The 26770-nt window shown below is 40.0% G+C and overlaps 1 protein-coding gene across 9 annotated transcripts in view; it reads left to right on the top strand.

Annotated features, from left to right (window-relative positions):
* Positions 1-26770, top strand: part of ppip5k1b (diphosphoinositol pentakisphosphate kinase 1b) — a 59779-nt gene that overhangs the window by 4773 nt on the left and 28236 nt on the right. For 4 of the 9 annotated variants that reach the window (XR_005206586.1, XM_037767170.1, XM_037767167.1 and 1 more), the window contains exons 2-21: positions 4606-5219; positions 6879-7074; positions 8740-8830; positions 9553-9638; positions 10167-10321; positions 11376-11477; positions 11605-11766; positions 12795-12916; positions 13107-13208; positions 13705-13791; positions 14375-14450; positions 15501-15610; positions 15941-15964; positions 18841-18926; positions 19452-19577; positions 23335-23379; positions 24389-24510; positions 25164-25346; positions 25617-25758; positions 26545-26768. Coding sequence is in view for 8 of the 9 variants with exons in the window: in XM_037767170.1 (XP_037623098.1) it covers positions 5031-5219; positions 6879-7074; positions 8740-8830; positions 9553-9638; positions 10167-10321; positions 11376-11477; positions 11605-11766; positions 12795-12916; positions 13107-13208; positions 13705-13791; positions 14375-14450; positions 15501-15610; positions 15941-15964; positions 18841-18926; positions 19452-19577; positions 23335-23379; positions 24389-24510; positions 25164-25346; positions 25617-25758; positions 26545-26768 (2430 nt within the window). In the remaining variant the exon portion in view is untranslated. The remainder of the gene's footprint in view (positions 1-4605; positions 5220-6878; positions 7075-8739; positions 8831-9552; positions 9639-10166; positions 10322-11375; positions 11478-11604; positions 11767-12794; positions 12917-13106; positions 13209-13704; positions 13792-14374; positions 14451-15500; positions 15611-15940; positions 15965-18840; positions 18927-19451; positions 19578-23334; positions 23380-24388; positions 24511-25163; positions 25347-25616; positions 25759-26544; positions 26769-26770) is intronic. The other 5 variants (XM_037767171.1, XM_037767169.1, XM_037767173.1 and 2 more) reach the window with 2 other exon arrangements.

Genomic DNA, 26770 nt, shown 5'->3' with positions numbered 1-26770 from the left:
AGCTCACTGCTGAAAGTTATTTTAATCACTTGATTTACTCTCGGTTGGAATTACATTTTGTATAATTTGATACAGCTTGTGTTTTGCATTTGTTTCTAACCATAATGCAGATATTTTTTATAGTGTGCGATGTCGGCTTATCCTGAAGGTCATCATGTCCTTGGCCTAGTAAAGGCAGAATAAACTCGAGCTGAGCAGCGCCGACTCAGAGCAGTTATAGACATTTATTTATGAGTTTATCTCTGTCGATGTTCTTCGACCCCGGGGGTCAGCAAGAAGGACTTCCACTTTGTTTAGTGCGGTCTGTCATCGCCTCAGAGGTTAGTAACGATGAGTTATCTTTTGGAAAGCGTAGCTCGCTCACGATGGCACCCAACACCGTCACCTTTGCTCCGCCCTCCAGTTCCTGTATCACACCCCCTGCAGAAGAGGACACTTATTTCTGGGTACCAAGGTCAGGCTGGGTTTCGGTTGCAGGCATGTCTTGGCTACAAATCCAGGACACGGGAAGAGCATGTTTTCTCTTTAACAGCCAGAACTGTCAAAACGGTGCCAGTGAAATAATATGTGAGTGGAAGTGACTTTAAATAAACTCGTGCAGTCATTCAAAGACTGCGTGGAGCGCACAGTAGGCTTGTGGGCCGTCACTGAGAGGTGATATGATCCACCCGTCTGTTTCTGGAGGCTTTTCCCCTCGAGTCAGCTGTTTGTTGTGGGTGGTGGTGTTTTAAGTGTGTACAGGGGAGGCGGGGGGGATGTTGGACTATACCGATGAGAGACACGTCAACTGGCTTTGGCTCCGTCAACTGTTTGTGGACATACCACAGTGGTAAGTTTCTTTCTTTGCTCTCGGGCTTTGGCTCGGTGGCGAGGCAATGACATAACAGCTTTGTTTCGTTATTGTGCGGTATCAGTCGGATCAGATAACAGATAAGCAGTGACCACAAACACACATAATACTGAAGCACTAGGGTTACAAATGTTTTGTGAAATGTGGCAGCTGTTGGACCTTTAGCAAGAGATGATTAGAAAAGTGCATTAACAGCTATTGTGTTATGATTTTGCAGATCAGTGTTCAGTCACGTCATCTTTTCTCTTGAATTGAGTGCTAGTACACACAGGTTACATTTACCTAAGGATTAGTTTGTTGTTGTCTGTCGTCTCCCAACTATGCTGATACTGTGTTTTTCTTGGGAGACAATAACTGTGAAAATAGTGGAAGTCAAGTTTTCCTGGAATGATAGTATTATTAGAAGAATTACACTTTTCAGTTTATTAGGTACCTCTAGCTAAAACTAATGCAGCCTAATAAAACAGTCCTGCAATAAATCCTACTTTTATGAAAGTTATAATGTTCAGTTTGTGTTGAAACTAGAGCTGTCAAAGTTAATGTGATAACGCAGTAATGCAAATTAATTTTAACGCTACTAATTTCTTTAACGCATTAACGTAACTTGCGATTTTTAGGTTGTAGTGGGCTCAGTTTTAAAGCTAGTGAAGATACTGGTATCATGTGATACTAGAAACCCTAAGGAGTCCATTGGTGCCAACCATGTCATACTAGTTTGTCGTGAAGGAGGTTAAATAACGCTCCAAACTTGAGCTAAATTTTGGCAAGGACAAACTGGCATGGCCATTTTCAAAGGGGTCCCTTGACCTCTGACCTCAAGCTATGTGAATGAAAATGGGTTCTATGGGTACCCACGAGTCTCCCCTTCACTTTGTGATAATCACATGCAGTTCGGGGCAAGTCATAGCCGAACAGGCATCAACAGGCAACAGTAGCCCAACAGGCCCAACAGGCAAGTCATAGTCAAGTCAGCACACTGGCATGCTGACAGCTGTTGTTGTCTGTTGGGCTGCAGTTTGCCATGTTATGATTTGAGCATATTTTTATGCTAAATGCAGTACCTGTGAGGGTTTCTGGACAATATTAGTCATTGTTTTGTGTTGTTAATTTATTTCCAATAATACATTTATACATTAATTTGCATGAAGCAGCATATTTGCCCACTCCCATGTTGATAAGAGTATTAAATACTTGACAAATCTACCTTTTAAGGTAAATTTTGAACAGATAAAGAACTGTGCAATTAACTTGTGATTAAATATTTTAATTGATTGACAGCCCTGGTTGAAACTGCTTTAAAGAGGTGTTGATTCAACTGTATGATCATTTTGGAGGCTGCAGTTTTTGGTGCTATTGAATCGTACCGCATAATATTGAGAGGTGTTTCTATTGTGATTTATATTTCAGTATTGTTTTTTGTATTTCTGGATCTTGTGTTTATTATGCATGAAGTGTGCATTGTAAACTTTTTTCTTTTTTTTTCTCGTCTTATAGCATTAGGAATAGTAGCTATACTTTAGTGGTATATGTGTTTTTACTCACAGCCCAGCAGCAGTACAAGGAGGCATAATAATCAGAATCAGTAATACAGCAGCAGAAACGTATGACACAAAACAAAGTTCTTCTTCTGGGTGGGAACTGGAAAGCCACATTAAGAGGACAGGCTTTGTTTTAATCAGACTATCATCACAGTAAAGACAACGACAACAAACAGCAGCTCTCTCTGTTCCTCTTCCCACAATGTCTCTCTCTTCCCACAATTGCTCACAACAAGTGGAAATTCAAAACCAATTGCAGAAACAACTCCAGTGTTGCATCAGTTTGTTGTGACGCCGTCTGATGAGCAGCAACCATAAACTGTATAGAAAGAACCGCAAACGAACCCAGACAGAGTGAGACGTAACTAATACATTTAAAATAATATTTACACTGTAGTTGATGCGTTTATGCATGTTATACTGTACACATGCTCTTCACAAATTGGCAAAGCTTTACAAGTACTGCCTTTTAATGGGCTTTTAATGACATTTTAAATTCTAAATCTGGCTATAGCATTACCATTTATAAATGCGCTTTTGCAGCTTTTGATTTGATTTTATATATTTTAGGGCTCCAACTAACGATAACGTCCTCCAATGTCTTGTTTTGTCCACAACTCAAAGATATTCAGTTTACAGTCATAGAGGAGTTAAGAAGTCAGAAAATATTCACATTTAAGGAGCTGGAATCAGAGTAAAAAAATTACTCAAAGCGATTAATAGATTATCAAAGTAGTTGGCTATTAATTTAATAGTTGACAACTAATTGAATAATCATTGCAGCTCTAATATATTTTATATTAGACAACTGTAAAGATATTAAAGTGTAAAAAAGGACCAGGATGTTTTTTATAAGTGGCTCCGTCTGAAAAGTGAAATACAAACCAGAGTAATGTGATCCACCTCAACGTACATACAGGACAAACAATAGAGAGACAGTCCGGCTCCTCTTCAGGCCCCGTTGTCATGGCAACAACAAACAGCAGCAGGCTTACGTGGAGTAGACGACGATGATGAGGATGTTGTGTATAATAAAAGTATTAGTGATGAGTGATACTTAACTGAAAGTGAAGTACGGGTCATCTCACCTGAACGAGACGTGAGCCAGACTAAAACAACTGAATTAAAGTCTTGGCCTGTATTTATTTATTTATTAAATAACTAGAGGGGAAATTTTGGACAGAAGTGGCGACTGTCACTCCTACTTGCAGACTTAAAAAATTAATTTATTTATCACATTTGCTACAGCTTAAAGGTGCAACGTTTAAAGTCTAGCCACCTGCTCCAAAGGAATACTACCGGGTCCATACAATCTAAATTTACAGTCATATATATATATATATATATATATATATAAAAAAACAAACTACTAACTAAGAGCAGGTCAAAATAACACAGCTATTTTATAATCTTCACGTGTGGTGTCGGCCTATAGTTTACTGTAGTCATCTCTTTGTGACACTAATGGGGGGCTGTACGGTCCATGTAATGTTTTGATAGTTTGAATTAAATCAAACGTGGCAGAAAGGGGAAAACTAAAATGACATTTCAGAGCCTCTGAGGTCTCTTAAGTTGGTTAAGGGTAGATTCTAGATAACTGTAGTTACATAGATAGAGGTGAGCAAACACCTTCTGATACACATTAAGGAGTGATTGTACAATAAATACTACAGTAATTATTACACATTTACTGTAGCTGAAGCAGTATGAGTAATTTAGCATGTAGTAGTTTTAGCCTATTATTTGAATTTGATTTGATGTTGCAGCATTTATCAGAGCTGCAAATAACAAGAACCAAGCTGGCATTGATTACAGTGACTGCATGCGTCAATGTGGTGCTAACTTCTCTTTGTTATGTTTTTCTGATCTGATTCATCCGTTAATATTTCAACAGTCAACAAACCAGAAATTCTCTCAAGCCAAAATCTTGATTCATATCTTAGGTAACATTTTTGTGATGTGTTGCAATAACCCAGTTTTCCTCAGGAATCAATAAAGTTTTTCTTATATTGTGTGGCTGATGTTACAGCCCTGACTTTTATTTCACAACCAGCAGGACTCTGGTTATTCAGATGCAGTAAATTCATTGAAGTTATCGTGTACAGCTGCAACTGCTGAATGTTGCTTAACTTTCCAACTAATCCTGTAAACACTTTTCACCTAAAGGTATTTTTTTGAACTTGTTGCTCAACCAGTTTCCCCTTTTTTTATTCCTAGGGCAAGAAAAATGGTGCACAGATGTTGACTGTGGAGTTGTTTCCTGTGTGAAGAAGCGTCTCCAGACTGGGTCATGTTGTCTCTCAGAGCCAGACCTCCTCTGTCCTGACACGGGGGAGTTTTACAACCTGGATCTTGACTTTCTACCTCAACATACGTGGAGTCCACTCCCTCTGTTCTACCTCTCTTAGGACATCCACCGCTCTTTTTCTACCTCAACACAGGCTGTACGCACACAGACGCACGTAGCTGTTATCAGCCGGCTCAGAAACGCCAGCAGACCCTTCACTTTATCACCAGGCTCTCAGGCGTCAGTCATCTAGTGACGGTGTAACACAGTAGACTGGATTTCTTCCTGCATTGCTGCCATAACCGCCAGCTGGGGAGGAGCCACCCGAAGCAGACATGTTTCATGGGGGTTTGTGATGTCCGAGACCTGCGACGGACCTGAACCAGGACCAGGAGCAAGGGAAGGACAGGGGCGAGGCGGCAGAGACGTTCCTCGGTTTGTGGTTGGCTGTGGGGATGACGAGCACGACATGGGCCAGATGGAGGCAGGCATGAAGAATGAGATGTTTCGAGAGGAGGAAATGGAGGACGATGAAGATGAGTCGGTAAGTGACACAGCTGGTGTACAAGGTGTGTCTTGGAAAGAAGACTTTTTACATCAAAGTTAAAATATAAAAATAAAATTTATGAGCAGTTTTAAATTGTAAAATATCAAAAATAGTTTCACTCTTTTTGTCTTATATCATGCATTGTATTAATGATAATGACTTAATAATATAACATTTGGAAAAAGATGATTTCCATTTTGGAGCAGGAAGCCAAAGCTTTGGTTATTTCTGAGCAGCAGGAAATTAACAGGCCTGGAAATTTTATTTGGAGTGGAAAAATCAATGGAGACAAAAATATACAAAGGCTGGCGTGAGAACAATGCAGTAGATAAACAGCTTTAAGGCATCTGGTCTGTTGTTTAGTCCTGTAGCTATAAAAGGACTTTATGGTCGTGCTGCTGTGTTAGCTGCTCGCTTACGTGCTATGATTTCCTCTTTTTGTCTCAGTATATGTCTCTGCTTTACTAGCTTATGGTTTTTATCTAGAGAGTGAGTTACATTGAGTGATCAGGTAGCAGTTCAGTTCATACTTCCCCTCAGCCACTGTGGCACAGCAGCAAAGATTTTCTTACTTAATAATATAACGGTCACAAAACAATTTAGTGTAACGTTATCCCAACAATCAAATAGATTTTCCATGCTTGGGATAAAGTTCTAGCTTGCTGATTAGGGTAAGTAATGGGGACATTTTCAGGTTTCAATCGATGATCTCATAATAATAAAGAATCAAAACAATACTGTCATCATTCAGAATCAGATTTATTTGCCAAATACGTGTGCACATACAGGGAATGTGACTCAGTTTTTTTTAAATCTCTCTCTCAATATAGTTAAGGCCCAGACACACCGAGCCGACATCAGAGAACTAGCGGCGATGAAGGCCGACTGTTGCCTCGCCTCACGTCAAGTTGCATTTGAACACATCGCAAATACTACAGCTGACGGCCAGTTAGCACGTACGTTCTGAGTCTGTATTCGTTATTCAAAAAGGGAAACCGGAAGACCGAGGACTGCGGATATACGAGCCGTTGTTATGATACGTACATGAAACAAAGCGGCGTTTGCTTCAATCCAGATAGTCATGTCGTGAAAATATCCGTGTATTTGAATGACCAGATGAGATGAGGATGAAAAATGGGAAGAGCCTTCTGTGTTTTACCTCTTGACTTAATTGTTTGCTTGCTTTCCTCACGTCTGTTTCTCTTCTCGTGCACTGATTTGTGTAAGCTGAACAGCCAATCGGAGTGATTTCTCTCACCGACGAGCTCCGCTGCCGATCCAACATGCTGAATCGGCCGAAAAACCTCATACACGGGCAGACTAGAGCCGACGATGTGGGACACACCCAAAAACTAGGCAGACAGACGCTGACCGACGGCCCCACACTGGCCGACCGTCGGCTTGGTCTGTCAGGGCCTTTTAGAATCTAGAGAGATATTTTTGTTATACAAATCCTTTACAAAAGAAAAGATAATTATTCTGTCCATCACATTACTCAAATATCTTTGACATCTAACCAGTAGGGCCAATACATTTTTAAAAGCCACCAAGAGTCATTTCAGGATATCTATGCTCCTCTGCTGTCATTACACTCGACCTATACTTGCCGTTACATTGGCTCATTTTTTGTCTTCCCTGTCCTGTCCTCTCCACCAGCCTCCAGAGCGTCAGATTGTGGTCGGCATATGTGCCATGATGAAGAAGTCCAAATCCAAGCCCATGACTCAGATCCTGGAGCGACTGTGTAAGTTTGACTACATCAACATGGTCATCTTTCCCGAGGAGGTGATCCTGGAGGAACCGGTGGAGAAATGGCCCCTCTGCGACTGCCTCATCTCCTTCCACTCCAAAGGTATATACTTACAAACAAGTTCAAAACATCCTGTTGCATGAAGGGAAACGGTGACAGGGACATGGAGGGGAAATGCTCCAGAGAGGTGGGAGAGGTTTGGTAGCTTCACCAGCATAACTATTATGGAGTAAGCCATGTTTTGCCTATCCTCCAGATAAATCCTCAATTGCTTTTAAGCTGTTCACATGTGACCTTGGTATCCTGCAGTTGCGTAATGCTTTGTCAGCAATAACAAAATGTTTGGAAACACAAATAACCATCCGTGTGCCGTGTTGGCGGTGAGAAAAAAGGGAAATGACTAACCAGTTTATCAGCAGACAAAGATGGGCATCTTTTCTTCAGTCCAACTGAAGTTAAATAGCATTTTTGCTGCATCTGTTAAATGTTCTGTGCACTGAAAAAACCTTACCATAACTCAGAGAGCTTGCCAGGTTTGTGTCAGGCTGTCTGACAGAAACCAGTGCCAGTTTATGGGAATGTCTCAATGGGAACTGTGGGATTGGGAATGTCTATTTAAGGCTTGTAATTTTATGACCATGTGTGGCTTTCAAAGGCAGAGCTACATGAACAAGATTAATAATACACCTCTCCATGTCTCCATGTCTCTCTGTGTGTATCTCAGTTCATCACATGAGACTGTTTTTCCTTCTATTTTTAAAAGAATGAGATTTTTTGGATAGTTCCTCAGAGACCATGGGAACATGGTACGAGTCCTGTGTTGTTATTATTGGAAAGTAGAAACATGGATATTTCCACTTGAATGTGGTAAAATGTTAGTATCTATTCCAGGAGTAAACGAGATAGTGTGTGGGAGCTTTTCATTTTTATAAAAATTGTGCTTTTCTCCGACGCACCTTTTACATATTTAGATGTGCAAAGACTTTTTAAATCTTTAAAAGTTGCTGTAGATGTAACTTTTTTCCCCACCATCTCGTGAGTCATGATGGCAGTTGCTGCTCATCGCTACCCAGTTCTTCTTCTTCATACTGATTCAAACAAACTCCTGTTGCTGAGACCAGATATTGTGTGCCAGAGTTTTTTTTTGTTTTTTTTAAAGATAAAGATACACTGAATTAACGTGGGGGCGGGGCCATGGGATATTAGTAGATGCTGGTAATCTGGTGTGTGAATTTATTTTATTTTATTTATTATATTCTATTATTATTGCTATTTATTTATTAAATGTGTAATTTATTATATTTTTATTTTTACTTTTTATATTTCATATTTATTTATTTGTCATTGTTTCTCCTCTCGTATTTTTGAATACTTTGTTTTTCAATTTACAGTTATCTGCTATTACATGTATAAATAACTTCATTGATTATGGTTTTGGTTGTTTCAGTCATTTTTCTTAAGGAAACAATAAAAAGCATGATTTAAAAAAGAGAGCTGAACTAAAATCTGATTTAAAAACAACAAAAAAAAAACTCATTAAAAGTACTGAAAGTGATCGGCACACTCAATCTGCCGTCTCGTGAACTTGGACATGAACCATCAAGACAATTGTTTTAACCACTTTGAATATGCTGAAATGAATATAGTCTCAGTCACTGTTGGGTCGACAGGAAATAAGCAAAACAGAAATGCATCTTCATGAAAAATTATTGTTCAGTTCAGTTATTTGCAAATGCCAGTTTTGATGTTCATTTGACATTTTTTCAGGTTTCCCTCTGGACAAAGCTGTGGAGTACGCCAAGCTCAGGAACCCACTGCTCATCAATGACCTCAACATGCAGTATTTCATACAGGACAGGTACAGTTTGAACACACACACACACACAGAGCTCAAAATAATGGTCCTTAATAAGATGGTGGCTACACATACAGTGAGTATAACGAGGGTCAAGAAGTAGCCAAAGTCATCGTTAGGCTGCTTTTTACCATCTTAAAACTTTAAGACTCGTTTTGTAGAAAGTAAAGCAGTCAGTAGAGCTGGCTCAGCTCCGGCTGCTACCGCCACGTGATGCAAGTTACTTTAAAACTCAATGATTTATTGAAGTATATTGTCTGAACAACATCAAAACAAAAAAAGCAATGTACCTGCATCAGTATACGTTTACCACATTATGTCCCTTTTTGAATGTCACTGTTTTCCCAACAAGAGTTTGCCAGTTAAACAAGCTCATTCTCACAGTAATTAGCGGACGAGATGGGAATAATTCAGGCTTTCCTCATCATGCAAATCATACGACTTCATTGAGATTCACTGCTTCTCTCGCTCTCTGGCCAAATTGCAGCAGCTGCATTCTTTTATGCAACTGACTTCCCCTTCCTTATCAGAGGAGCGATTACATGACAGGAATGAAAATTACATAATTGCTATTTTCACATACCTTTATATCATTATTCCTGTTTTACTGCCCAGCCCCAGAAACACACACATACGCACATGCACATCGAAGACACACAAACTCACTACCTTTATCCTTTGTTTTAGAGGTTATTTATTTATTCTGGTATTTGATTCCCTGTCAGGAGGGAAGTGTACCGGATCCTACAGGAAGAGGGCATTGACCTGCCGCGTTACGCCGTGTTAAACCGAGACCCCGACAATCCTGAAGGTGAGGAAGAGTTCTCGTTTTTTGTTTTGAATAAGTTTGTGTGTATGAACCATCTGATTTATGATAACAAACTAAAACAAAGCCATTTATTGCAGGAAAATGTACTGTCAAATTATACATCTGTGATATATATAGCAGCATGCAGGACACGGACAGGTCATATTTTTCAGTGTCCAGTTGAGTTGTTGCTCTTGTGCTTTGTAAACAAAATTGGATGTTGGATTTATTCATCATTTAACCTCTGCTGCCATTTTGGCCAGGGGCGTATTGGAAATTATATAATGTATCATAGTAGATGTCCAGGTTAAATAAAGGATAAATAAAGTACATAGATATTTAATGGATTTATTCTATGAGTGGATGTGAAAGGCACAGACAAAAACCAAAGGGTCAATTGTTGATATTGATTTGATTGTACATTCATTCACTTATTTGTGTGTTTCCTTGTTTTGCAGCATCACAGTTTGTTTTTTTTTACTTTATTGTTATAGTATATGTGTTTTAAAACTGAAGTCTTACCCGTTGCAGAGTGTAACCTGGTGGAGGCGGAGGACCATGTCGAGGTGAACGGAGAGGTGTTCCCTAAACCCTTCGTGGAGAAACCCGTGTGTGCGGAGGACCACAATGTCTACATCTATTACCCGACGTCTGCTGGAGGAGGCAGCCAGAGACTCTTCAGAAAGGTAGAGGGCTCACATTCAACGTAGGAAAAAATAATTCAGTCATCGACAGATGCTCTGATCCTGAGATTAAACAAGGAAGCAGGAGTTTAGCTTAAAGTCACACTGCTTGTAAACTTTGCCATTCATGGACAATTTATAAACTTAATATGTTGAAAGATTCCCCTTCATGAAATCAAGAAGTCAATGAAATGTTATTTTGATATGATATTTCTCACTTAAGGGAATGAGTCTTTACCCCACGTGAAGGAGTTCAAGTACCTCGGGGTCTTGTTTGTGAGTGAGGGGACTATGGAACGTGAGGTTGGCCGGAGAATCGGAGCAGCGGGGGCGGTACTGCATTCGCTTTACCGCACCGTTGTGACGAAAAGAGAGCTGAGCCGGAAGGCAAAGCTCTCGATCTACCGGTCAATCTTCATTCCTACTCTCACCTATGGTCATGAGGGCTGGGTCAGGACCTAAAGAACTAGATCACGGGTACAAGCGGTCGAAATGGGGTTTTCTCAGGAGGGTGGCTGGCGTCTCCCTTAGAGATAGGCTGAGAAGCTCAGTCATCCGTGAGGGACTCGGAGTAGAGCCGCTACTCCTTTGCATTGAAAGGAGCCAGCTGAGGTGGTTCAGGCATCTAGTAAGGATGCCCCCCGGGCACCTCCCTATGGAGGTGTTCCAGACACGACCAGCTGGGAGGAGGCCACGGGGAAGACCCAGGACTAGGTGGAGAGATTATATCTCCACACTGGCCGGGGAACGCCTCAGGATCCCCCAGTCAGAGCTGGTTAATGTGGCCCGGGAAAGGGAAGTTTGGGGTCCCCTGCTGGAGCTGTTGCCCCCCGCGACCCGACCCCGGATAAGCGGTTGAAGATGAGATGAGATGAGATTTCTCACTTATGTCTCTGCACCGTAGAACAGTACAGTGGAACATCAGTGACACAAAGTACTATTAGGAAACCTCATAGATGAAGCAAAGACTGGGTAATAAGGTGAAATAAGATTTTTATTTACAGGTTTGCTTCTGTGTCTCTCTCTCTCTCTCTCTCTCTCTGCCTCTTTTCTGTAGATAGGGAGTCGTAGCAGCGTGTACTCCCCAGAAAGCACCGTACGAAAGACCGGATCCTACATCTACGAGGAGTTCATGCCCACAGATGGTACTGATGTGAAGGTACTGTGCATGTAAACTCGGCCATTGATGGAGGTGTTTAATTGCTTGAATTGAATCATACTGAAATGTAGAAATCATGATTTTCCCCTCAGACACTTTCTGTGTGTGTGTTATGTGGTGTTTCCAGGTTTACACAGTGGGTCCAGACTATGCCCACGCGGAGGCCAGGAAATCACCTGCCCTGGATGGAAAGGTAGAGAGGGACAGCGAGGGGAAGGAGATCCGTTACCCGGTCATGCTGACCGCCATGGAGAAACTGGTGGCCCGCAAGGTCTGCCTGGCCTTCAAGGTAAACTGTAGTCATCATGTAGAGGATGTAGTGCAGAATAGTGTGTAGAAGAACAAAGAAAAAAAGGTGTGAGATTGTCAGGAAACCTGCAGTTAATTTTTGAAAACTGCATTATTTATGCGCTTGTGGCCATTCTCTTGTCCCGTTTGTTATTGCTGCCCGAGCCATTAGTGGTCAGGAACTCCACTGGGTGCCTCTTTACTGGATGTGCATTAGCTAGCACAAACATTGCATCAACGAGACAATAAGAGCTATCAGCTCATTGAACCCATTTGAGACTGTAAACTGTTTTAATTGCAAACTAAATTCAATATTTCTTTACACATTTAATAATTTGCTGTAATCAGCAAACATTAAACAAATAGGGAGGATCTGTAGAGGGCGTTATGGATGACTCAGTAAATTCAGAAACCACACTGAACTCCCAACAAACAAACAAAGACGACGACAGCTCAGGCACAGAAAATCAATAATTCATTGAGTTCTTTCTATTTCTATTGTAATTACAGCTCTTAATATTATGACTTTTTATATTACACTTTATTCCCAAAGGCACGTTGTTTTTAAAGATTAGAAAATGTTCCTTCAAACAAACAAATACTTCTAGTAGCATTAAAAGCCTCATAAACACAAACCTGTGACTGAAGTTACAGATGTCACTGCTCAGCTGTTTTATTTAGCTGCTGTTAAAACTATATATATAGTTAGTTAGTATATATGCTATATCAATAGCAGAAATGTAACGTCTCGTTCCTGATATAAAAAAAAAAAAGGTACATTTTCTTTTGGTCTTTTTTGTCCTTTTTGTATCCCAGAAAAAAACGAGAGGTCCACATATAAATAAAATGATAATATGCCACAAATAATGCATATGAAAACTTCTTCATTTTGGAACAAGAAACAAATGGATAACTCAGTTAAAAACATTCTTACTGTCTAATAAAAAACAGACTGAAGTTGTTTTATCTGCACACTGTTGATAACACCTGTATGGAGTGTGTAAATGTTACTTTAATTCACTTTTTTAGCAAACGGTGTGTGGGTTCGACCTGCTCAGAGCCAACGGCCACTCCTTCGTCTGTGACGTTAACGGCTTCAGCTTCGTCAAAAACTCCATGAAATACTACGACGACTGTGCCAAAGTCCTGGGGTGGGTTACATCAGCTTACGTACTATTTATCTCATTTGTGTTTGTTGTATTTTAGTTAAATTTTTATATTTTATCTGTTTACTTTTGCTTTGTATTTAGTCCTCTCCCTCTGTGATATTTACTTTTCAACCTGATTCCAGTGCTCTTTATGCCTTTAAAAGTGTGTTATTGCTTTTCTCTGCTTCACCAGGAACATGGTGATGAGGGAGTTAGCCCCCCTGTTCCACATCCCCTGGTCCATCCCCATGGAAGCTGAAGACATCCCCATCGTTCCAACAACCTCAGGAACCATGTACGTACTGAAAAACAAAGTATCAGCTTTATGGTGTTCAGGTGTTCCTCCACAGCCTGGAAAACTCCTGGAAAATATGTCGATCTGTGTACTACTGCGTATATGATATGACATATGATTTATGAGATGATATGACTTTATACTATACTGTACGTCTTTGTCTTCAAAATCCTTAAAGGTTTATGGACTTAAAAGAATAGTTAGATAAGGTTTTTGATAAACAGATCTTTTGAAAGAACTTTTGAATTAAATGTTGCAACTAAAATCAAAATTCAATGTTAAATAAATACTTGCAATGCAATTTTAAAAATGTATTTTACCATGATTTATTTACTTACCATTCATTCGAATAAATAAGTGTCCTGTGGTTCCTCATTCTCTGTGACTCTTTTAATGAGTGTTTTTTAGGCTTGGATAAGGTCTTAGTGAATGTTTGACAAGGTGCGATTGTGAAATAACTTCAGTTTTATCCCGTCTATCCCTCTTCTTTATTCAGGATGGAGCTGCGCTGTGTTATTGCCATCATCCGCCATGGAGATCGTACACCAAAGCAAAAGATGAAAATGGAGGTCCGACATCCTCTGTAAGTCTTTTTCTGTCAGCATATCTTAAAAAAAAAAAAAGATTTTAAGTGAAAATAACATTTTAAGATATAATTGTACAGTTTACCTAATCTAACTACAAAATACTGGATAAGAAAATAAGGTGCAAGATATGTGAGAACAAAACTACTGTCCTCACAAACTGCATTTATTCAGTTTATTATATATTTAGGCAAGAAAAGTTTATTTATATTGCGTATTTCAGCAGCAAAGGCAATTCAAAGTGCTTTATATCAAAATTCAAAAGCATTGAGACAATGTGCAAAAGAAACCCATTATGAAAGGACATTTAAATAAAATTAAAAACAGTCATTTAAAATGAAAATGAAGAGTATAGAAAATAAAAACAAGCTAAAATTTAGTCTATTTAGTTGTCTATTTTAGAGACAAAAAAGTAGGTGGTAACAATATGCTTTCTCATCTTCGCCCTGCTGCGAATTTTAAGGGAATAAAAACAAACTGCTCCCAGGTTGTCTCTCTTTACCTACTTATTTTTAGAGATGAATCAACATGTCAAAAATGATCTCTTAATCCTGCTGTTTTTATTCTGTTTGCCTTGCACAGATTCTTTGAGTTGTTTGAGAAGTACGGAGGCTACAAGTCAGGAAAGCTAAAGCTGAAGAAGCCGAAACAGCTACAAGTGAGTGAAATTGATTTTAATCTCTCGGATTGTTCTTTTTCCCACACTCCCTCTCCTCTGCCGGTTTATTTATGTTTTTATTTTGGCACATTATGACTGAATCCTTTCAAGAATAATGAAGGGTTTCAGAGGATATATCAAGTATCATAATTATTATGTTGGATCACAAAACCATTGTTTTGTTGTCTAAATATTTAAAGCCACTCTCACACACACACACACGCACACACACACACGCACACACACACACACGCACACACACACGCACACACACACACACACACACACACACACACTGCATTCATCTTGTCACTGTGTTATCTTTTTATAAAACATTTTTGAAGCCGTCAGTCTTGTCTTTGACGTGATACTCACTCAGTCAGGGTGTTTGCTGTGGTTCCAGTTTGTGTTTTAGTCTGTGAAGTAAAATTTGTTATATTGACAAAACATTTTTTTTTTTAGCAGTTTCCAGAACAGCAGTGCTCGCCATCCAATTGCCGAAAAAAATGCAATTCTTGATTCTCTTTTTGATACCAAATCACAGCATGGCTTTTTCTATTGTGTTCTTCAAGGTCTTAGTGTCTTAATTTGTTTTTTTGGAGGGATTATTGATCATTTTTAATCAATTCTGGAGTGATAAAAATGGTTAAATTCAGCACCAAATCTGTGTAACAAATGGGATCAACCCAAACATTGCTGCAAAAACTTATGAGACTTGATAGAGCATGGGAATGACCATCATACATACTTCTATCATCAAGCTAAGCCCTTATACACTTTCACAATTATTTTTAATTAAGTAATTAATTCATGTTCATTTCTGATATATGACTAGAACAACTTGACACACAGTGCTGAGCTGCATCTCAAATTAATCTTCAGGTTCCAGCTTCCAGATGATGTACACCACTGCTATGTGACATCTAATGTTGACCTGCTATCTCCCCTTAAAGACCCCCTAAAGTACCCCCCTTTAAATAAAAAAAGAAGACAAAAACGGGTGTATGGGGGTCTCTTAGGGTTAAGAATAACGGCCTTCTGTGTTTCCAGGAAGTGCTGGATATCGCCCGCCTGCTGCTGGTTGAACTGGTCCAGCACAACGACTGTGAGATCGAGGAGAAGAAATCTAAACTGGAGCAACTCAAGACTGTCCTGGAGATGTGAGTGACGTCTCGCATCAAACAAACACATAAACAAACAAACAAACAACACAACATCAGTCGTCCTGTTTCCTGTGATCAGCATCTTTCATCAGCAGTCACCGTACTGTAACTCATCTGCGATTCACGACGCAAAAACTAGCTTCATCCTCAAGCACTCCACCAGGGTTCAGTCATCTTTTCTCGTACTCACAAACACATGTTGACCTTGATTCTCTCCCTCTCTCTCGAGTCTCTAACTCTTTGCTTTCTCTTTTCTTCCCTCCTCTGTCTCTCTTTCCTCCTGCCCACCCACCCACCCACCCATCCCTCCTTCTTTCTCTCCAAAAGGGAATCCAGCTTGAATGACACTCAGTACGCACCCTCTCCCTTCTCACTTTAAAGGATGAGGTTTTACCACCCTCCTTTTCTTTAGTCTACGTAGCCTCTGCGTACAAAATATTAGGAATACCTGTTCTCTCTCTGACACAGACTGAGGGGAAATCTGTGCTTTTTGAAAAACTGATTTCACCCTTTCAAATCTTAAATGAATGGGTATAAACGGGGTAAAAAAGGTAGTTTAGACGCAGCTTGTGCAAGATTAGAAATTGAAGTAAATATTTGGAAGGTATTCCTAATGTTTTGTGCACTGAGTGTATCATTTCCATTAACATCCATTCATTTTTAGTCCTTAACACTAGACGCATACACAGTCAAATGTCCTCGATGATTTCACTGTGTTTCTGCGTGTGAGTGTGTGCTGTGCTACTTTGCGTGCATGCCGTTCTCACCACATATCAACTGGACTCTAATTCTCCAAATGTCTTCCTTCCTCCTTCCTCCTGTCAGCATTTACACTCATTTCAGTGACTTCTCCGTAGAGACTGGAATGAGTGTTTTAATGTCTTAAGGAGTTTTGAAGTAGAACCCCGCGACAAACCAATTATCAGGAAGTCGTAGATTATTTCAAAACAAAAGAAAAACAATTTAAAAAAAGAAATGCACAGTTCAAAATGGCAGTAGAAAACAATATTGAAAATGTATAATAAAAAAGTTCTAATTTCATGAGAAGGCAGGGATTACAACACAGTCTGCTGTTTTTTCAGGTAACCTGTTTCATGTACTACTGTCAGGATATAGCAACCGTTTTATAAAAATAACTTTTTGTAATCATATTTGCTCCAATCTCGCCTACTTCAGCTTTAAGAAAACATCTTTGTTTGTTACAGATCCCTGCAAAAACCACAACATAATGTTTTTTATGTTTTTCAATGAAAATGAGAATAATGATGTAAAAAAATGTCATTCCCTCTAACATCGCAAATCATATCACAATTAGATATTTTCTCAAAATCATGCAGAACTAGTAGTACTGTTATATATTAATATATAAATATTGATTATAGCTGTTAGAAGGTCTTACAACATACAACTCTGTATAAAAGCATACGTCTCATAAAATATCGAAAGCCATTTCCTTTTGAGCTGAACTATTCATTCCTAACTGAAGTTAATTACTGTCGAGTAATTAGGGCCTCCCTGACTAATAATGTGTGTGTGTGTGAGACAGAACGATTGTGTGTGTGTGTGTGTTTGTAGTGCAGTGATGCAGTAAGCCCCACCCATTTGATTCTCCAGTAGATGTAAACAACCACCCAAGCATTGCTCCACCACAGTGATGATGTTTCTTTTAAGTGTGAGTCTTTGACAGCTGTTCAGATTCTCTGGCTTCATGCCAGAGTTATTTATCCTGGTTCAGGCTCCATCATCATGCGGCTTTTTGAGGCGTCCGCTCAGCTGCCTGACCTATTAGAGAACACCATGCGGTCATTAGTCTGCAGGATGTGCTAAATTCTTACTAAAGCATAGTGGAGGCTCCTGATATGTATCTGCGTGGGATTTTTTTTTTTTTTTAAGAATAATAACATGATTTAAAATTGGCATTTTCACCTTGCATCGTTTTTAAAAGCAGTCACACACACATTCTTACACTTTCTATTTGTTTTATTCGCCTTGGCGTATTGGAGCCATTGTAGGTAAAAAAAAGAAAAAGAAAAATTACAGAGCCGGGGCAGAATTTCCGTCGTAACTTTATGAGAAAAAAACTCTGATATTCTCTGATATTATTCTGTGTTCTTTTATGAACATAAATAAATACTACTGTAATTTATATATTTTGCTCTCGGCGGCTCACGTTACTGCAGTGTTTAACGGTGGCGTCTGTTGTGTGATGAGGTTGATCTTACCTTGCAAAGTGATGCAATATGGTTACTTGGCCAAAAAAAAAAAAAAAAACTGTAAATTTGTCACTTTTTGTTATCTCAGAATATCTGAGTTGTTTTTTTTGAAAATTATTTTTATTCCTTTTTTCCAAACATAACATAACATAACACCCGTGCCATAATACAAAAAAATGTCATCTTACATTTAACATTTAATATGTACATACATACATATACATACATACACATCGCTTCCCGCTCCCACACAGAGACGGGTCCAGCCTTCTTCCCACCCCTAGAGGTAAAGTTACAGAAAAAAATAACATAAAAATATTTTTAAATTATTTAATTATTTAGTTAAAATTAAAAGTAATAAGTACTACAATAATATAATTCATGGTAGTAAGATAGAAACCTTAAATTAATAAATTAATTAAATATATGTAGAAAAAAAAAACAGCACACAGAAAATAATAATTAATAATTAAGTAAATACCATAGAAAGGTTAGGTTAAGAAGATTCTATATAAGTGATCCATGGATCCCATATCCTATAGAAAAGCTGTGGGCTACCTCTTATAACATTTTCTTGAAATATTACAGACCTCACCCGGCTCTGTAATTTAATTATTTATTTATTTTACCTACAATGGCCCTAATATGTTGTCATATGTATTCAATTAGACACTGAAATTAAACTTGGAGGTCCATTGGAGCTACTGGTTTTTAGCTGATCCAAAGTACCTGCTGAGTGACTGAATTATCATCAAACCGTTGATGATACTGGTACTTGGTTGTGTGGATGATCCGTGTGTCATATTTGAAAAAGTTGTTGCCTTGTTCTGTCCTCTCTTTAAGCTTTTGTTGGAATAGAAGTCAGATGTGTGCTGTTAAATATTTAAACAAAATGTTCTTTTTGAAATGGAATAAATTCTTTCTGTGTATCTGTGTGTGTTTACTGTCCGTCTGTCTCTGTGCTTATCAAAATGTGTTGTGTCTGCTTTGTGTGTTGTTTGTGTGTCTCACCAGGTACGGTCATTTCTCGGGTATCAACAGGAAAGTCCAGCTGACCTACCTGCGTAACGGCCAACCTAAAGCCTCGAGCGAAGAAGAAGGTACAAACACACACACAAGTAGTTTATAGTGTTTATATTTACGGTAGCTCTTTTTGAACTGTGAGTGTGTATATTGTGTGCTGTTTTGAACAGGTAACATGGAAACAGATGATACTAATCTCATTATAAAATAAAGGACTACTGCAAATAAATTCAAATTCATTCTTCTTTTCAAATTCATATTTTGGTAAAAATAAATTACTTCTATGAGTAATATTTTGATTTTGGAAAGTAATTTGTAATTGTGAAAAGATGGAGAAAGAAAGAGGAAGTCAAACTATTGATGCAGCCGGGGAAGACTTTGTGCGTTTTGTCCGTAAGGGAACGGCGAGAATCATCCTTTAGAAGATGTACAGCAGGGTCGTTGGTAATTGTACCCCCGTTAGTTCTGCAAGGGTACCAATAACCTTCCCTGAAAAAATAAAAAACACCCTGGACATTAAAAATTCTGACATTTTGAAGTTGTGTAAAATATTTTTGCACAGTGATTACTGATATGAATATCAATACGCTGCTGTTTTTCAGACTCTAAGAAGGACGGTCCATCTCTGCTGCTGGTGTTGAAGTGGGGCGGCGAGCTGACGCCTGCAGGCCGGGTTCAGGCGGAGGAGCTGGGCCGGGCCTTTCGCTGCATGTACCCTGGAGGTCAAGGTACCCACTGGACTTACACTCACACTAGCTAATAGATGTTTTATGAGGGATCCCTCTACTTTGGCTCTGATGTAAATTAAGTTCTTCCATGGTGTAGTATGTTAGCCTTTTTTTTTTTGCTCAATTTAGGGCTGTCCTAGACCAAAGAAAATCGTAGTCGACCAACACTCGATTTTGTTAGTTGATTTAATCGACAGATTTGTAAAACTGAGTTTCTCAACAAAGAATCACACAAAAGGCATCACTTTAAATCTTGTGTTTACCAGAGATGTGCTCATAAGTTTCTTGGAAGTAAGTCATTCAGCATGAAAAAGCATAAAAAACAACTATTGACTGGGTTGTTTTGGTCTTAGTTGACTAAGAGGGGACAGCCCTAATTTAATTTTATCTCAGAGGAAACATTTCTGGAAAAAAAATGGCATAAAACTGCCATTCAATGCAAAAACATTAAAGACATTCTGGTGTTTTCTTTTCATGTGAACTATTTATAAAATTCCCATGAATTTCCTGGTTTCCTAAGATGATCCAAATTCATCCAATTTTCAGATATTCCCCATGTGAAATTCACCTCTCAAACTTTCATGAGAAGAATTTCAGTTGGACACACATGCCCTCAAGGAAGCAAACACATACCTACAGACACACAAACACACACACACACACACACACACGCGCCTATAAGCAAAAACTCACATTGACATTCACAAATGCACAAACATTATCAGAGGTCATTTCTTTATAACACAGTCAAGAGGGCACATGATAATCCCACAGCCCAGTCTGTCCTCCCTCGTGTACCTTTGCTCATAAAGTCTATTTCAAGCTCTTCTTTTCAGCCGCTCAAAGCCCCACCACCGTATACAACGTCAACACTGCATAGCTGACATACAGCGTGTCAGAGGAGATCAAAGGTGGAGGTTATTATAGAGTCACCAAGCCAGAATTTCAGGCCTTGCCTTCACTTAAACTCATACACAATAATAGAATAGACTTATACATTAAAAAAGCTCTCAGGTCAAAATATAACATTTATTTTTAGTTATAGTCAATAAAGCTGCCACACACATTGTCAAATCATTACCACGTCAACTAAATGTAATTAATTTTATATTTTGTGCCTCCATGATGGATTTTATGATAGTTTGTCACTACAGCAGGTGGTGTAACAAGTGAAGTCTAACTGGGGGGAAAAAAAACACTTTATAGCACAGACTGTAGACACTTAATTTGCAGTGGAAAAACTGCATCTAAATACACTCCTACATTTGAGCTCGGCAGTTCATTCTTGACCTTGGTGAGTTGACAAAACAGTCTTAACACAAGTTCTCTAATAATCTACAGTTATTATATATCTACAGCTGATGAATGCAGTGTGCTATGGTCAAAAGCACCACAGCAAGCGAGTAAGTGGACCTTGAGATAAGTTTGTATCGTCAACCACTTCCACATTGGCTTCAACATTCTGGTGCAAAGGTTGCTGCTTTTTAGAGTTAAAGCGACGGAGATTGAGCGTGTCTTTATATCAGCAACCGAAGGACATGAACAGAAGTTCACCAACAATACTGCTAACTATTTTTTACGGTATTTATGTTGAGGTATCATTAGATAATGATATTTAAAGTTACTACAACAAACTTTTAACTGGTTATGAAACCGTCTCAATGTAATCCTGATATGCCTCCCTATATGTCATCGAGTCCGATTCCCTGCGACATCAGACGAACCGGTTTACGGCATGCATGTTCACCAGAAACTCCTTCACCTCAGACTCCATCGCCTATTTCTCGCCTCAAATGTTTTCATTCGATTGTTTGGTGGATTGTTTAGACAGAATTACAGAAAGTTCATGAGCAGGCCGCCGTGTTGTTTCCCATTTGAAACGGCGATCAGAGAATTAGGGACCAATCCGGTGCATTCCACGATAGGCTACGTCAGCCAGTTGAGTGGAGTAGCACGTCCCCTAGCGTCCTTCGCTGCCTACTTTGACCTGCAGTCAGACCTCAGGCAGGAGGCGGAGAGCCTGGCGCAGTGGTCGGGACTAGGGAGGATCTTTCACGTGGTCCAGGAAGACCTGTACATCGACTTTGGCGGGAAGTTCTGCTGCGCGGGGTCCGTTTGTGGCAGCAGGACCTGTAGCTCACTGCCCACTTCCTGGGAGCTAACACCACGCCGCTGGAGGCCGTATTGTTGGGCCCGCTTGAAGGAAGGGAGGCACAGGAGAACTAGAACCAGGATTGAGTGGAGCAGCATGTCAGACGTCAGACCTTGCTGCAGTAAAATGAGGTTTTCTAAAGGGAGTCTGGCAGTTGCAGATCTTTACGACACAATGTGGTAGTGCCACTGCTTTTGTCCACAGGGGCCGTCAAAATCAACACTAAATGAAAGTTCTTTGTAGTAACTTTAAAAGAGTAACAGTATACTCAGGCTCAAAATACTACACGCGCTGCCATCTAGCGGTGCTGTCCACAACCAGCTGAACACACCTGACTACACCCAACTGTGATGTTGGGTGTAGTGCATGAGACAGAAAATGCACCAATGCTTTTCTTCCATGCAAAATGAAGAGTGGAGTTACGCTTTAATGCTTGAAAAGATTACCCACAGCACCCGCAACCCTGACCCCTCTTAACCAGAGTGAAATACAATGAGCAAGCGGACAAACCGGCCTGTTACATAAAGGTTTTCTCTCTCTTTGCAAAGCTTTTAACTGAGCAACACCTCTGTGTCATTCATAGATTACCCTTTTTCAGGCCTTCCTTCTTAAAGGGGTAGTCCAGGTGATATGAAGTGGGGTTGTATGAGGTACTTATCCATAGTCAGTGTATCACCTACCAGTTTGGAGATGCAGACAAGAATTACCGCACGGTTTAAGTGTATGCTATATTTAGAATATTTTCGCCAGTTTACCTTGCCGTGAGACGGCTATTCAGTCTATGTTTCCAACGGGGAACTGAAGTAGTTATCTATGCTCCAGCCAAACCAGACTCTATTGGAAAAAAACAGTAATTTTCCCTCGCAAATCGTGGGAGTTGCTGATCTACTGCTGCTTTTGATTGGTTTGTTTGTGTTATTGTGTGACGTTGGTTAGTTCAGATTCACCAAAGCCACACAATAATAGCACAAACAAACTGGCACCAGGATCCCCTGCGTTCTGCAAGGTAAAATTACAGGTTTTTTCAATGGAGTCTGGTGGCTTTGGCGAGATCATAGATGGATACAACGGCTTCAGTTCCCCGTTGGAAAGGGCCGTCTGACGGCAAGATAAAGCGTTGATAATATTCTAAATACAACGTACACTTAAACTGATATTGATTTTTTAGGTGGGCCTTTCTTTTAGGTGACTAAAATATGTTTTGCTGCCGTCCCCGTCCACAGCAGTGCATATGCTGTGGTTCCGTGTGGTAACTCCTGTCCGTTTCTCCAAACTGGGGGCGCACCAACCGCCATCTACTGTAGGGAATACACTGACTATGGATAAGCACCTCCTACAACCCCACTTCAAAACACCTGAACTATACCTTTAGTGCTTTTTGTTTCATAGTGCATGCAACACAACCTCCCGAACCCAAACTGCACAGAAAACCAACCTGAAGTAGAACTACAAGTAGTCGCAATAGTCTGTTGCTTCTTTTTAATAAAAAGAAGACTATTCTCTCATCCCAGCCACTGTTTTCATACTTTTTTTCTCCACCACAAGTTGTGTCTATTAACTCTGCTCTTCTCTTCTTACCTGTTGACGCTCTGTGTAAACTACTAGCCGGTAACCGCCGGAACTTTGGCTGTGAGTCCCCTATTGACTTTGGTAAGAGAGAGGTTTCCCGGACGTCACCGCTCTTCCACGCCTTTCCTCATTCTGCGCGTTTGTCGCTCCGTCTACTAACGTGCTGCTGATCTCTCCTCCTCATCTCATCATGATTTTGTTTTCTGTTCACCTGGCGACTAGTCCTGTTTGTCCTTCATTGAGATTGCTGTGCATTGTTTGTATCGTGGTTGATGTGTTCCTGAGGTGATCCACAGCAGTGAATGTTGTTTTGGCCTCACATACATACACAGGCAGCTAAAGTGACTGCTGTTAACGCGGATCATCTCACACTAATCCTACTGCATTTTTTTTTTTTCATGAGTTCTTGGGATGTCGGTTTTTTGTTTGATGAAAGCCAGTCTACTTTAGCCTCGGTTAGAGCCTAGAACAGGGGCAACACGTCCATATGTTTCTTGTCAAATGAAGCCTGATAACTCAAGGAAGTCATTAAAATAACATCAGGCTGATGATATGGCTGGACACTAAAGAAAAATGCATGAAGCATCAGTGTGATTTGATCTGTAGCGTTGGTATGCATCCACCTCCTACAGATACATTCATTTCAGTATATTTAGCATGTTAAAATTGTCTCTCTTCAAGTAGGTAATCTAAAGTATTTGATCTCTTCTCCGGAGGAGCCGTCTTCAGTAATGTTTGGGGTTTATTCAACATCTGTTCACTTCACTTTCACTTCATTTTATAATAGCTTAAGCCACACCATTTAAGTGAAATGAGCCATGTCAAAAGCTTACAAAGCATTTTCGAGGACATTTGAACTGAAAGTGATGTTGCACCTGCACAGGTGCTGTGTGTCGCCTGTGTGTGAGCCTATTTTTAATGGAAATCCTTGGTACTTTTGGGTACAATCAACACACTGTTATATTTTTTTCTCTTTTCTTTCAACTGCCTCCCCGACCCAGCCGTTTCTAAATTGAGAAAAGTATTTTTACCTCGATGCTGTAATCAGGCCAGTTAACTATGATTCCCCACTCTGTGTACAATCTTCCAGGTGACTATGCCGGGTTCCCAGGCTGTGGCCTCCTGCGCCTGCACAGCACTTACCGCCATGACCTGAAGATCTACGCCTCTGACGAAGGCAGGGTGCAGATGACCGCTGCTGCATTCGCGAAGGTAACTGCCCCAGTACCTAAAAGACTAAACTACAGAATATACAGTATATTGTATGTGTAACGGATGTTACATAAAAACTTTGGTGAGAACTTCTGAAAGGTTTTGGCTGCCTAGTTTGACCGTTTGGTCGGAGTTTGCGAGTGATTGACAGCCAGCTGTCATAGACGGCAGATGGACAGCAGACCTCAGATCAGGTCAGACTGGTTGTTTTCCTCCGGTATGTGGATGCCGTTAGGAGCACCGGAGGACACAGAGGAACATGATTTTTTTCAGGTTACCTGTTTCATGTAGTAGTCACGATATAGTGACCTTTTTATAAAAATAACTTTTTCTAATCATATTTGCTCCAATCTCGGCTATTTCAGCTTTAATTTGACAAAATGAAAACAGGCTTTTGTCTGTAAATAAATACCTTGAAGAAGACTTCACATTTGAAGAAGCTGCAGATCCACAATAAGAGAAATTAAGGTGCTTTAAAAAGTTAAAAGTTCTCTGAGGGAAAAAATGAGGAAGAACCCTGATACAGCTCGACTTTAGCTTAAACATATCACGTTTCCTCTTGACTCACGTACTGTATGTATTTCTCTTAACAGGATGTGGATTAGGTAGAAATGTTACACTGATTCGGTTCAAGTTGTCTGGTTTCTCTGCAGGGTCTGCTGGCTCTAGAAGGGGAGTTGACTCCGATCCTGGTTCAGATGGTGAAGAGTGCCAACATGAACGGACTGCTGGACAGCGACAGCGACTCTCTGACCGACTGCCAACAGAAGGTGAAGGCCAGGCTGCATGAAATCATGCAGAGGGGCCAGGAGTTTACACCGGACGACTATCAGAAGGTGCGTGGCAAATCCGAGAAGAATGGCTTGATGTGATAAGGTGGCTGGTGCAATGTTTGCCAGTAAGCTTCCACATGTTCAGTTTAAACAGTTGGATGTGTTTCTCAAGTCTTTTTCAAAGAATTGTGAAAATGTGGTTATGCAACACTCCCTCCTGTTGTAACTTTCTCATGCATGTATAAGTTATTCAACTCCTTCCTGACTACATTCAGTGATGTGATGTTATGTAGAACATGTTATCTATTTCCTTCCCTTTCAACTGTGTCCCAGTTGGCACCAACTGGCAGCCCATCCCTGGTGAACTCAATGAAGATCATACAGGATCCAGTCAAAACCTGCGACAAGGTGTACGCCCTCATCCAGAGACTCAATTCACAGATCCGCAAGAGACTGGAGGACCCCAAGTCTGCAGGTAGTGTGTGAACTCTGCCGTACCTGTTTACAGAAGAAAAACTATTCAGCTGCATTTGGAGAAGGAATATTTTACTCTGTTAAAGCTGTGATATTTAATTTAGTCTACAGACTTTTGTCTGACATGTCACTACATGGACACATTTTAAATAGGGCTGTCAGTCAAATGTACCTTAACGGGAGATTTGTCAAGTATTTCACACTATTATCAACATGGGAGTGGACAAATATGCTGCTTTATGCAAATGTATGTAAATATTTATTAGGGTTGTCAAAGTTAACTTGATAATAACGCGGTAATGCAAATCCATTTTAACGCCACTAATTTCTTCAACGCATTAACGCGACATGCAGTTTTTAGGTTGTAGCGGGCTTTTAAATGAAGAGTGAAGATACTGGTATCATATGAAACTAGAAAACCTAAGGAATTTATACCAACCGTGTCAAGGGTAGGAGGCTAAATAACGCTCCAAACTTACGCTAAATTTTGGCGAGGAAAAACTGTTGGTACCAATGGATTCCTTAGGTTTTCTAGTTTCATATAATACCGGTATCTTCACTCTTCATTTAAAAGCCCGCTACAACCTCTGAAATCGCAAGTTGCGTTAATGCGTTACAGAAATTAGTGGCGTTAAAACAAATTTGTGTTAACACATTATTACGACGTTAACTTCAGTCCTGATCTTACAGTCCTAATTTGAACTTTTTTCTGTTTCTGTCTGATTCCTGAAAAGTGTTTTTTCAGGGACAGCATAGTTAAGATTAGTCATTCTGTGCTTATCCTCAGACCTTCAGCTGTACCACAGCGAGACGTTGGAGCTGATGCTGCAGCGCTGGTCCAAACTGGAGAGAGACTTTCGCATGAAGAACGGCCGCTACGACATCAGCAAGATCCCGGACATCTACGACTGCATCAAATACGACACGCAGCACAACTCCTCGCTCGCACTGGAGGACACGCTGGAGCTGTTCAGACTGTCCCGCGCCCTGGCTGACATAGTCATACCACAGGT

This window comes from Sebastes umbrosus, chromosome 4 (genome assembly GCF_015220745.1).
Source record: "Sebastes umbrosus isolate fSebUmb1 chromosome 4, fSebUmb1.pri, whole genome shotgun sequence".
Taxonomy (NCBI): Eukaryota; Metazoa; Chordata; class Actinopteri; order Perciformes; family Sebastidae; genus Sebastes; species Sebastes umbrosus.
Note: the sequence above shows the minus strand (reverse complement) of the source record. Positions and strands in the feature narration are given on the sequence as shown.